At 38.2% G+C, this 13,775-nt stretch overlaps 1 protein-coding gene across 1 annotated transcript in view; it reads left to right on the forward strand.

The window, feature by feature from the left end:
• The window catches only part of LOC106053653 (uncharacterized), a 35,093-nt gene that overhangs the window by 1,339 nt on the left and 19,979 nt on the right, over positions 1-13,775 (forward strand). The window contains exons 4-6 of the mRNA XM_056008273.1: positions 4,853-5,065; positions 6,100-6,222; positions 10,962-11,168. Of these exons, the coding sequence (XP_055864248.1) occupies positions 4,853-5,065; positions 6,100-6,222; positions 10,962-11,168 (543 nt within the window). The remainder of the gene's footprint in view (positions 1-4,852; positions 5,066-6,099; positions 6,223-10,961; positions 11,169-13,775) is intronic.

The raw sequence follows: 13,775 nt of genomic DNA on the forward strand, positions 1-13,775 counted from the left end.
TACTGACCTAGGGGCAGATGGTGTATAGGTCATCTGTTCAGGTGGTCTAAAGTGAAGTACACCTTACTGACCTAGGGGCAGATGGTGTATAGGTCATCTGTTCAGGTGGTCTAAAGTGAAGTACACCTTACTGACCTAGGGGCAGATGGTGTATAGGTCATCTGTTCAGGTGGTCTAAAGTGAAGTACACCTTACTGACCTAGGGGCAGATGGTGTATAGGTCATCTGTTCAGGTGGTCTAAAGTGAAGTACACCTTACTGACCTAGGGGCAGATGGTGTATAGGTCATCTGTTCAGGTGGTCTAAAGTGAAGTACACCTTACTGACCTAGGGGCAGATGGTGTATAGGTCATCTGTTCAGGTGGTCTAAAGTGAAGTACACCTTACTGACCTAGGGGCAGATGGTGTATAGGTCATCTGTTCAGGTGGTCTTAAGTGAAGTACACCTTACTGACCTAGGGGCAGATGGTGTATAGGTCATCTGTTCAGGTGGTCTAAAGTGAAGTACACCTTTCAGACCTAGGGGCAGATGGTGTATAGGTCATCTGTTCATGTGTTCACGGTTAACGATGATATTATGTCACAAAGACCAACCGCGTTTACCCACACACAGACACGGACACACACAGATACACTAATGTTAGTTACTCAATAGAGGTGGGCGGAATTAAAGCAAGGGCGTAGCTAGGAATTTTTTTCATAGTTTGGGGGCCCGAGGGGGCTTAGCTTTTTGGGGGGCCCCTGCATTTTGCAAAATACTTCATATTTAACTCTTTCTCTCCTAACTGACGATATCAACGTTGATTCCACCTCAATGTGGTAAATAATTACGAGAGAAGAGTTAATATAAAAAGCACTGATTTGGGGCACACCTCAAGTGGGGCCCAGGGGGGATTTTCAAATTCTCCCACCTCCTCCCCTATCCTAGCTAAGCCACTGACTTAAAGGCACCCTTAAAATCCCGATATTCATAATCCTAGTCTTAGCAGGGATTCAAGCCACCAATAGAGTCTGAGAGAGAAAAAAATGGTACCTGGAATGATACATATCTGACTGTAAGTCTGTATATGTCATGAAATCACTAAAGTTAGACACTCTTCAGGACAGAACTCTAAAAAGTAAAGTAGCAATAATACATAAACACTGAACCAAAATTTGTAAATACAAATACAAAACTTAATAACATACTCAGAAAGACACAAAGATAAAGGCTAATTTCTAATTCCATAAGCTAGGACGAATGCTTACAATTTCTCCTTCTTATGTAGTGCCATTAGAGCATGGATTGGGTTGCCTGAATCAGCCAGAACAAAACAATGAATTAGCAGAGTTTACGTCATTGATTAACATACTAGATTGCTACATGAAATGCATAGGACGTTATTATCTTCTTTTCTGAAGTAGCGTCTGTAATTTATAAGATAAGAAGATCAAAAACGTCTGTATGAAATTATGTAAGTCGCATGTAAGTGTATATTGCGTTCTTCAATCCTTGATGACGTTATGGACCTCATTCACCAATCGTAAGCTAACACTATTTTGTCACGTGGTTCTCTATCTCTTCTACACAAATTCAGCAATCCATTAAGGCTGTCATGTTATACGTTTTTTTTTTCATTGTTTTATCAATATTATCACGTGGCTAAATGTTGTTTGTTTACAATTGGTGAATGAGGTCCATTGTAGACGGAAAAATTCCATTCCACCTATTTTTTAAAAGTAATTTTAAAACAGTAAAATTACCTTAGGAGGCGGGGTGGCTGAGCTGAAGAGCGCTTAGCTTCCGAACCGGGGACCGGGGTTCGAATCCTGGTGAAGACTGGGATTTTTAATTTCGGGATCTTCGGGCTGAGTCCACCCAGCTCTAATGGGTACCTGACATTAGCTAGGGAAAAGTAAAGGCGGTTGGTCGTTGTGCTGGCCACATGACACCCTTGTTAACCGTAGGCCACAGAAACAGATGACCTTTACATCATCCGCCCTATAGACCACAAGGCACAAGGTCTGAAAGGGAAACTTTACTTTTACTTTTTTTTTTTTAAATTACCCTACAACCTCTGACCTTTCGTCTGCCATATGTACGGCAAAATATAGATGACGCCAAACTCTCTGTTTACTTTATTTGTCATCAGAATCCAACAATGCCGAGGAGACCCAACAAAATCTGAAAAAATTACGAAATCGAAAATTGTAAGTCCTAATCGAGATTTAAACGCTAGACCGTTTGACTTGTAAGTCAAATGTTTTACCACCGCTGTCATTCAAATGAAATTACTGTTCTTTAATTAGATGGAGTTGATATTTTGTTATTACCCTGTCAAAGTATTTACACTTTACAGTTTAACTGTTTCGTTCACTAAAAAAAAAAACATAACAGTCAAGTTCCCCTTTTAAACCTTGCGATCCATAGGGCAGAAGATGTAAAGGTCATCTGTTTCTGTGGCCCACGGTTAACAAGCAGCGTGTCATGTAGCCAGCACAACGACCAACCACCTTTATTTTTCCCCAACTAAATTCAGCAGCCCATCAGAGTTGTCCGGACTCAGGGGCGCCCTAAAAATTCCGAAATTTAGAATCCCAGTATTCACCGAGATTCGAACCCAGGACCCCAGGTTCGAAATCCAAGTGCTTAACCAGTCAATCACCGCGCCCCCTTCTTTTTGCTCTGGTAAAGAATAAAAGACACTTGTTGAGTTTCATACAATCTGAAAGTGAATGATTGTCTCATTGCCTGTAAGAAGATTGAAGATTGAAGTTATTCTATTGAAACTTCATTCATTTTCTTTAGTTCGAAAAAGTCGTGAAAAAAACATTTGAGAATCTCTTTACAGTAGGACTAGAAGCTGCACTAAAACGAGGTTCATTAACAGGGAAAACACTACGGTCAACCCTACAGTGCAAGAGCGCTAACTAGAAGTGTTTCCATTAGCACTACCTCTTGTTTCGTTGAACTAATTGATCTTACATTTTTTTTAAACAATGTTTGGAGAGCGATTGTAAAATAAGAAAAAATAAATAAAAATATTTTTTTTTAAAAGACAATCTTTTGTACCAGCCATAAATAAAACGATTGTTTTTCGCTTAAAAGATAATGAATCTTGTATTAAAAATAATGAAAGGTTTGTCAATCCCACACGCTACCCCACTTCTCCCCGAGAAAGAATCCTGGTTAAGAGAATGTTTAAATCTAGTACACTGTTTTTCAGATCAGCGTTCATAATCCTCCATAAAGTTATGACTTGAATAGAGGGGGAAGTACGTGAAGAACAAAAAAGACTAATTATCCGTTATTATTTTGTGATTTTTTAGTTTTGTGTGGCCTGTCTGTCCGTCTGTCCGTCCGTCCCGTTTAGATCCTAGAAGCTAGAAGAGAAAATGAGCTGACAGCTTAGCAGCAAAAAGCTGGCTAGAATAAGAAGAAGAAGTAAACACAACTGAATGTATTTAGCTCTATCAACAAACTCAGTGAAGGCTCGAAGCCTTTTAAAAGCAGAACAGAAATTTAAAAAATATTTTTACACTAATCATTTAGCTACCTTTTCTTTTTAAAGCATATAATGATTTTTTTTTTTATATTTTTTTTTACAACTGCTGAATCAAATTTTCTAATCTTGTTCGTATGTAGCTTCTTTTTTAAAGTATTTATTTGGAAAGATGGGAGCTAAATTGGACGTCCTTGACAGTGTTAAGTTTTTCATAAAACTTTCCTAGAATAACCCAGCTGGAAAGTATTTCTTAGAAATGTCCCAGCTTATAACTTTTTTTTTATTTCTCTTTTCTGTTTCGTAAATGTCTTTACTGTTTCGGATGTTCCTTCAGAGTTGAAGATAATTTACTTCCTAGTCCAAACCTCCCGAAGGACTGCGGGGGATGGCAGTGGGCAGGGTATGAACCCGGGACCATCGACAAGTCTGAACGAAAGTGCAGCGCGACAGCCACAATAACTCAGCTAGAAAGTATTTATTATAAATGACACGCCTTATATCGTTTTTATTTTATTGGCTACACACACACTCACAAAATCTTATATAATCTTATCTTATATAATACAGACGTTACTTCAAAAAAGAAGATGATAACGTCCTACGCGTCATGCATTTAGTCATGCATATTAACCAATGACTTAAATTCTGCCAAGTCACTGGTTTTCCTGGCTAGCTCAGGCAACCCATTCCATGCAGGAATAGCACTAGGGAAGAAGGAGTATTTGTACAAATTTGTCCTAGCATATGGGACGAGGTATATGCCTTTATCTTTGTGTCTTTCAGAGTATTTTATTAAATTTTGTTTTTGTATTTGAAGATTATGGTTCAGTGTTTTATGTATAATTGCTACTTTACTTTTGAGTCTTCTGTCCTGAAGGCTTTCTAAATTTAGTGATTTTACTAAAGGTGTTACTCTAGTCAAATGGGAATATTCGTTTCTTATGAGTCTCACTGCTCTATTTTGTGTCTGTTCCAGTTTTTTAATGTTTTCTTGAGTTGAGGGGTCCCAAACAGAGTATGTATATTCTATTATTGGCCTAACCAAGGTTAAATAACATTTTAGATTTAAGTTCTTATTTGATTTATAGAAATTTCTTTTAATAAATCCTAATGCTTTGTTTTTATTTTTTATAGGGTACACACACACACACAAAATCTTTAAAGTAGAAATAGGGAATCGAAATAATCATTAATCATTAAAATTCATTTAATTTGTATAAATACAATGTCATTAGTTTAAATATTCTCGAAGTTAGTTTGAGCCGGTCTGCTCTTTTTGTCCTTACATTGCTTGACAAATCTTTTGGAAGAGATTCAAGTGTGATATTTATAGAACTGAAACCACACGATGTTTCTCAATTCTCCAGGAGGCTCGGCCGTGATAACATCTCTGGTCAAGTACATCAGCGTGGAGTACGCTACCACCCTAATCGCTGCCATTATAGGCGGATACACCTTGATCGGTGGACTGGGGGCCACGTTCTACGTCTGCTACTTCAACACCGCCATCATCTACATCCTGCTGGTGACGCTCATGTTCAAAGTGTTTGAGGATGACTCGGATCTGGGGAACCCTTTAGGTAGCAGTGAGTCTGAATAAGTGTGGGAGTGTGGGGTGCTTGAGTCAGACAAGAACCCTTTAGGTAGCAGTGTGACTGTGTGTGTGTGTGTGGTGTGCTTGAGTCAGACAAGAACGCTTTAGGTAGCAGTGTGACTGTCTGTGTGAGTGGTGTAGGAATGCCAAGGGCCTTGAAGGTATCTGTGAGGTAAGTTGTTATTATCCCCTCGGTTAATACAACAATGTGGTGTGTATTGCTGTTTTAGATAGTTTCCATAAACGCTTAATCTCCAAACCAAGGTTCCCATATTTTCGTTGTTTTTCCAGCTCAGTTTTTTTTTAAATTATGAGATTATTATTATTATTATTATATTAAAGACACAAAGAGAGAGAATGGAGAAAAAGTTGTGGAAAGCAGAATAAGACAGAGGTAGGGATGAGACTGTCTGGGAATATAAGAGAGAGAGAGATGCCAATCGTTAGAGAAGGTCTCAACACTGACCTGTGACGTCACAACATGTGGGCAGTGACGTCGGACCTGTGATGTGACAACGAGCTATTGGTTTAAACCGCCCACAGGTTGCGACATCACAGGTCAGTGTTGAGCGTTGGAGACCTTCTATAAAGACTGGTCTCGGAGAGAGAGAGAGAGAAAGAGAGATGAATTTAAAGTAAAGATGAAGGAGAAAAAGAGACATGAAAAGAGAGAGGGGGGAGGGAAGAGAGATAATTAATGTGTCAACTATTATCAACTTTAAATTTAATTTCAAATTAAAATTGTTTCATCACTCTGCACTTTAAATGACAGGGGCGTAGCTAGATTTTAATCATTTGGGGGCCCGGGGGGGGGGGCTTGACCTCTTTGGAGGCACCTGCATTTAGCGTAATATTTAATAAAAAAAAAAACACTAATTTGGGGGATGAGTGGGGGCCCGGGGGATTTCCAACTTTTTCCTCATCCTTCCTCCCCACCCTAACAACGCCCCTGTTAAATGAACTATTAACATGTGTATCTCTTTATCAAGATTGATTCAAACATTTGCTTTTACTTCGCAGGGGATATAGCATCAGTCTTTCACCTGGTCACGTGCTCCAGCGGTCCAGCAGGTAATAAAGACGCAAGTTACCTGACTATACTGTCTGATGAGGGTCTCATGTTTGGTCTCATTAACATAGTAGGTACGTCTAGAAAGCACAAGATCACCTTCACCTATTCTTTAGTCTGTTTGGGGCACCACACAAGATCTGTTGACCGTCTGACTCCATTCCTCTCTGACTTTTGCCTCGGATAGAATTTCTATTAACGACAATCCTGCACATTATTTTAAATGTTCTCTTCCCATCGCTTTCTCTGTCTGCCTCTTCTTCTTTTTCCTGATAATGTTAGGACCTGGTGATCTGGCCTTAGAGTTTAAACTTGCTTTTTTCTTTTTTGTTAGTAGGTCATCGTGGGGTCCATTTGCTGTATTAATCCTGTTTCTAATTTCTTTACGATGTGACTGGCATTAACAATTATAAGGCGTTGTCTTGGATTCCGAATATTAAGTATAAGTTTAGAATTTAACTGAACCACGCCAATCTAGTTTCGATCTGCAAAATTTGTCACATAAAAAGTACTTTCTTAATCTCATAATAGCCTATAGTTCTACTCAACAAACACAGAATTCAATGCCACTATAAAGTAAACTAATTATAATCCGACCATCTTGTTTCCTTTAACCGATTTTTAAAAAGTTTCTCTGATAATTAAAAGTTAACAATTATTTTTAAATACGTCCGCTGACCGGTCTGTCCAAACATATACAAATATTGGTCAAGGCTAATCCCTGAATTATAAATCAATCACTGTTAGCGTTGAAACGTGTTGTAACTGATCTCTTGGCAATAAGTATTGATTATTGATTTCCCACTTTTTGTTCGTATTTTTTTTAATCAGAGAGACGTGGCAGATGATATAGCAGACGATATAGCAGACGATATGGCAGACGATATAGCAGACGATATGGCAGACGATATAGCAGACGATATGGCAGACGATATGGCAGACGATATAGCAGACGATATAGCAGACGATATAGCAGACGATATGGCAGACGATATAGCAGACGATATAGCAGACGATATACCAGACGATATGGCAGACGATATAGCAGACGATATGGCAGACGATATGGCAGACGATATAGCAGACGATATGGCAGACGATATAGCAGACGATATGGCAGACGATATAGCAGACGATATAGCAGACGATATGACAGACGATACAGCAGACGATATAGCAGACGATTTGTAGCTAGGTGTTAGGCGTAACGAAATGTGGGCAAGATTTCACTTCATCCACCTGTTCCTTGGTCTTCCAATTTCCTTTTTTGAACAACTGATGGCGTACACTTTCGGACATGGTTCGTTGATTGCCAATTTTATTGGGGAAGTTTTTTCTCTCAGACTATCCAGTGTAAAATTTTAAAAAAAGCAGGCAAAATGTTTTTTTTTAAACAAAGATTATATAATGGAAAAGAACTGCACATTTACAGCCGTATCTTTATATAGTGTAATACTTATTATATAAAAATGGCATTTTATTTTAGCCCGTAATTTTAATACAATGATAAAAACCTATTTTAAGTTAATTAATACGTTACTATATTTAGAAATATAATTCTCCAGTCCGCTACCGGAAATATAAGAATGAAGAAGAATAATCTTTATTATCTGTGAGGAAATTTGTTTTGCATTGTGCATCACAAAAAACATTACATGATTAGAGCAAACAATGAGTACGATAGCACACAAAATATACATTCATGTCTCAGTTTCTATTCAACATTAGTGAATTTTACAACAGTACGTTACATCTTGTTCAACGATTTAAATACCAAAGGGAGCTAAAGAGTTCTTCTGTATTTTAATTGTATGATCGGTGTCCTATAATCTCCCTTTGTAATGGTGAAATGTTGATACCCTAAACCAGAGGGTGCTTTCTAATGCTTTAAAGCTTTTTAGCCTTTCTAGCAATGCTTGTCAAGCCAAGTTGTCCAGCTGGAGTTTGGTGGTTGCCAGTGATCTTACTAGCAGCATTTAGGATTTTATTCAGTTTTTATTTTTATTTGTAATATTGAGATTGCTCAACGAGGCATAGATATTGAAACTCAAAATACTATTTTCATTCTTCAAGGAATTTATATATATATATATGATATATATATATATATATATATATATATTGTATATATGGCTCCTTCTGTTTTGGAAGACAATGGATGCGCCCAGATGAGTCACTGGCTTTGGTTACGTCTTATATATTATAATAATAGTTCTTCTTTATAAAATGTAGATTATGTTTAATGGCTTTGCTCGTAAGACAAGAAGAGAGTTTGTTTTATACAAGAATCTAAAGATACAATTTGTTGTTTTTACAGTACATTTGTTTTTGGGTTCTATACCATTCTCTATTGTAAATTTTAATTGTAGACATGAGAAACTGTACAATAAAAACTCTGGATCTTGTGTCGGGACGAACAGCCTTATTGTTGTAGTAATCATTTTGTTGTCTTCGAGACATGTTTTCTTCTGTGGTTAAAGTACACTGTCATTATAGATCAATATCTTCTGTTGGTTACTCTACACTACAGTTCGCTGTAAATACCCAACAAATGCGTTCTAAGACTCAGTTCAACCTACGACAAACTTTCTAGAGTCTAGAGCTCCAAGTGTTGATGGAATGTTACGCCCCAATCATTAACTCACATAATATTGTTGATTACCCCCCTTTTTCGGATACTATCAGGAAGAGTTGTGCCCATGCATAGGAAAGACTACTCGCGTAGCCAAGATGGCTGATTAAAGTTGTTATGATCTTAAATATTCTTTTTTCAAGTTTGTGTACTTTAAACTATCTATCGCAACACCAAGAGTCTTCGACTCAACTCTTAAGACAAGCTTCATAGGTCTAGAGTTCAAAGAGTCTTAGACTCAACTCTATGGACAAGCTTCCATAGGTCTAGTTCAAAGAGTCTTAGACTCAACTCTATGAACAAGCTTCCATAGGTCTAGTTCAAAGAGTCTTAGACTCAACTCTATGGACAAGCTTCCATAGGTCTAGTTCAAAGAGTCCTAGACTCAACTCTATGGACAAGCTTCCATAGGTCTAGTTCAAAGAGTCCTAGACTCAACTCCAAGGACATTTTTCCGTAGGTCTAGATTTCAAAGAGTCCTAGACTCAACTCTAAGGACATTTTTCCGTAGGTCTAGATTTCAAAGAGTCTTAGACTCAACTCTAAGGACATTTTTTCGTAGGTCTAGATTTCAAAGAGTCTAAGACTCAACTCTTAAGGCAATAACAAAGAAAGAAACTCCCGAAATTGAGACAACAGGCAATGTCCATGACACAATTGTTACACACATTTCAATTGTTTGGGGCTTTTTTTGTCCTACCTTAGTCTACTCAAGTCTAAATCGAGCTACTTGTCTGCTAAATTTTGTATTTCAAACTCAGTTTAATTTTGTTATGTTGTACACAACCAACTCACCGACCTTACGCTGCCTGGTCGTGGGGTATGCGCACTGACCTGTCGTTCTGTCGTCTGGATGGTCCCGGGTACATACCTTGCCCACTGCCATCCTCCGTCGTCCTGCGGGAGTAGATTGTCTTCAACTCTGAAGGAACATCCGAAACATGTAACGCATTTTACAAACAGACAAGCTACAAGTGTATTTTATTTATAAGTGTATGCAGTGCTCAAGTTATTATTATTATTATTATTATTATTATTATTATAGCTTTTATATAGCGCTACTTTCATGCTTATAGCATGCTCAGAGCGCTTTGGTCCAAACTCATTTGTGGACCGGTGGGGGGAAGGGGGTATCTAGGAGTTAGTTTTCAGTGCTGCCTTTAGGCGCTCAGTAAACGCAACTCTGCCCGAGTCGGGTGTCGAACCTCGAGCCCCCAAGACAAGCCAAGTTCAAGCGCACTTAGCCTCTCGACCACGCTTGTTCCACAGAAACGTGGTTCTCTTAAAGCCTAAATGTATGTTCTCTGATGGCTATTGGTCTTCTCACTATCCTGTTGTCAGTCAAGAGCCTACAAGTCCATATTGAGACTTTAAAAAAATATACACATTTTAAATCATACATTTCAATTAAAATGGGATACTAGATGGATAGGAGGCGCTTAGCTTACGAACCGGGGACCAGGGTTCGAATCCTGGTGAAGACTGGGATTTTTAATTTCGTGATCTTCGGGCGCCTCTGAGTCCACCCAGCTCTAATGAACACCTGGCATTAGTTAGGGAAAAGTAAAGGTGGTTGGTCGTTGTGCTGGCCACATGACACCCTCGTTAACCGTAGGCCACAGAAACAGGTGACCTTTACATCATCTGCCGTATAGACCACAAGGTCTGAAAGGGGAACTTTACTTTTTTTTACTAGATGGATAGGAAAATACTCTCCATACATCATCGTCTTGTTTAATAGATAACGTCATGTTATTTTTCTATTCATTTAGAAAAGTTGATCACGAATATTGTATGTGCGTGTTTTTGCTGTAAATGGACCTCATTCACCAATCGTAAACAAACAACATTTAGCCACGTGGTGCTCTATCCCTTCTATATAATTTACGATCTCATGTTTAACTCTTTGGCTCCGCAACAACGCACAGGACGTTGATTTTAAAAAGGGGAAAAAAGTCGGACCAACGCTTGGGGCATCGGCTATTTCAAATTTATTTTTTTCGTTTCCATTTCTCCAATTCTTGTTTTTTATTGCTTAATTTTTTATCTAGAATGATGGTTGTCACGTGACAGTTTTTTTTTACATTGTTTTATCAATAAGATCACGTGACTAAATGTTGTTTGTTTACGATTGGTGAATGAGGTCTATTTTGTTTGTTCCATTCAGTATTTTTTTCACAGGTAATTTTGGCACCGTCTTTGTTGACCAGTCCTACTGGCAGATTGCGGTGGCCTCCAAGCCAAGACAAGGTGTAGTGGGCTTTCTGCTGGGGGGACTGGCCTGGTTCGCTATTCCTTTCTCGCTGTCGACCGCGATGGGCTTGGCTTATGTCGCTTTGTCCACGCGTCAGGGGGAGGCCATGCTGACTGGAGATGACATTGGTATCGGTGAGTGTTTATCTCCCTTGCTAATATTTTATCTTTGTATCAATATTTGGTATCCATTTTTTTAAGAGCATAGAGCCATAGAGGGATGTTATAATAAATAAGATATGGACAAGGAGAGGTAACCCATGAGGAAAGAATCCACTTGACGTAATATGGATTGGATTTCCTATTATATTGTTACGATTCTCTCCAACTCAGGCCTTCTGTAAACACTGCTAAACACAACACATTAACACATCGAGAACTTGACAACAAGGCTCCAAATAATCTGGTACTTTAATCATTTTCAAATAAAACAGCCAAAACGACACAATTGGCAACACAATCAACTGCTACAAGGTTAGACTGTATATCACTGTACTAAACTCATAAGCTCTACTGTCTCTTCCTGGACTCGTACGTTCCACTGGAGGACTGCACCAGGACCGACTTCATAGCTGACTTACAGTCCCGGTCTCAACGCTCTCCGGTCTTGAACTGGCCTTTCTTACACACTGTGTCTCTGGTCTGCCCAGGCTTATGATCAGATGACCATAACACGGGCGCTATTCACGTGCAAAGTTCATGCCAGTACTGTCCCTTGCCTTTCAATATAGCACGCCAAACTGTATTACTGGCCTGTGTCACATATGTCAGCTGATCACACACAGTTAACCCTTTAGCGTCGCGAATAGGGTTATAACAATATTTAATGTGCTCACGCCCAAACCATAAAAATCACAATACAGATTTTTTTTATATTAGGTGTGTTTACTAGTTAACAGTTCAGTGTGACTATTTTATATGCATATTTTTGTTACCATTAATGTTCTTTTTATTTAGTTGTTCAAAAGTTTTTACATTGTAAAAACAATGATAATCACGACAATCACTACTCACGACATGTAACATGCTATAATAAAACATTGTACATAGTTCATTTGGTTGTCCTATTTCCGGCTGTAGACTTCATGGCTATTGTTCTCTGTTGTAGACACATGTACGAAAACATGTATTATACATGTCCTCACACGCCATACGATGAAACAGGGATTCTTCCGAAGGTAGCCGTCACCAGTTTCCATGGAAGCCCAAAAAAATACAATGCGAAATGTTGACAGATCAGCGTGAATTTTCATTGTTCTATTGTTGTTATGTCCAGCCCATACATTTATTTTTTTTTTCACTTTCCAAAAGATACATATGCATAATAACAACAACTAATTTTTAGGGTATCACAACAACAAATGTAAGAACTTTGCTCAGGATTGTTCATAGTTCTCGGTACCCTTTGCTTGTCCCTTTTCCAGCCCCTAGACATACAGCCCACATGGGCTTGCATCTCAAACGAAATGCATGATCTTCCGAGTTTTGAAGGTCAGTGTCTTTATTTACTGGTAAAGTCCAACAGTTCTATGACACATACACACACAGAAGTAGTCGCAGATATGTATAGGAGCACCAGCGAGTGGCCTAAAAAATATATTTCTTTCATGTTCATTACCACGTCGATGTTGTTTGTTTTTTTTGGGTTTTATTATTTAGTTTAATGACTATTTTGCATGTTGACAAAATACATAGATGTATAATTTACTATTTACAAACACAAATAAACATATGTGAAATTAACAGTTCAGGAGAAATACAATTTTACATTATTTGCCTATTTTAGGAATTGAAGCATTTAACATTTTAACCATACCAAATGCTATATTTTTACCTAATTATACCAAAAATTATTGTTGCTTTTATGGTAGTGTAAAATTTGAGTAAATTATTTTTCTTGTGACATTTGATAGGTTTGGAAATATGCATTAAAAATGAAATAATTTGTTCTCTATACATTTATTACATTGTTTACTTGGTGGTCATTATTTTTACAAATTCATCGTCGATGTTTTTAAAATGGATTAATACAAGAATGAAAGTTACTAAAAAAGACTGTATTCACTATGTTTCTTATTAAACATATCTTAATAACTAATATGGTTTCATTAGTGTGAATATAACGATCTAAAAATAACAGTTTGAAATCAAAACCACAAAGAAAGCAATAAGAGCCTAAGCTGTCTATGTCTTAAAGTGTGTTGAAAAATTAACAATTTATTGTAAATTAACATAAACAAAACTTTATATTTTTTTAGTCAGTCATGTGACTTGATGGCTGTATGGTCGTATGGTATGCGTTTCGGACTATGGCTAAGATGGTGTCGAGGTGGAATCCTTCTTGCTTCCATCTCCTGATGTCTTGCCGGAGTTTCGGTCATGGATTTCCCGAGGAACGTTAGAGAGAGTCTAAAACAGCGGTTGTCAACCTTTTAAGCTCGGCGACCCCTTTTTACAATCCCCCACTCTGCCGCGACCCCCCCCCCCCGGACACACACACACAGCGATAGAGGAAAAGATAATAACAATAAACTTTTTCGATGGTCTTTGGCGACCCCTGGCAAATCGTCAATCGACCCCCAAGTGGGTCGCGACCCACAAGTTGAGAACCCCTGGTCTAAAAGAAAACAACACAGTGCCACGCTTCTACTGAGTGTTCATAAGTTAGCATTTGTTCATGCTACCAGGCTTGTGTAAGGCTATTGCTCTTAAAAAGATCAAATAATACAAATGGTGTGTGCT

The sequence above is a fragment of the Biomphalaria glabrata genome, chromosome 13 (assembly GCF_947242115.1).
Source record: "Biomphalaria glabrata chromosome 13, xgBioGlab47.1, whole genome shotgun sequence".
Taxonomy (NCBI): domain Eukaryota; kingdom Metazoa; phylum Mollusca; class Gastropoda; family Planorbidae; genus Biomphalaria; species Biomphalaria glabrata.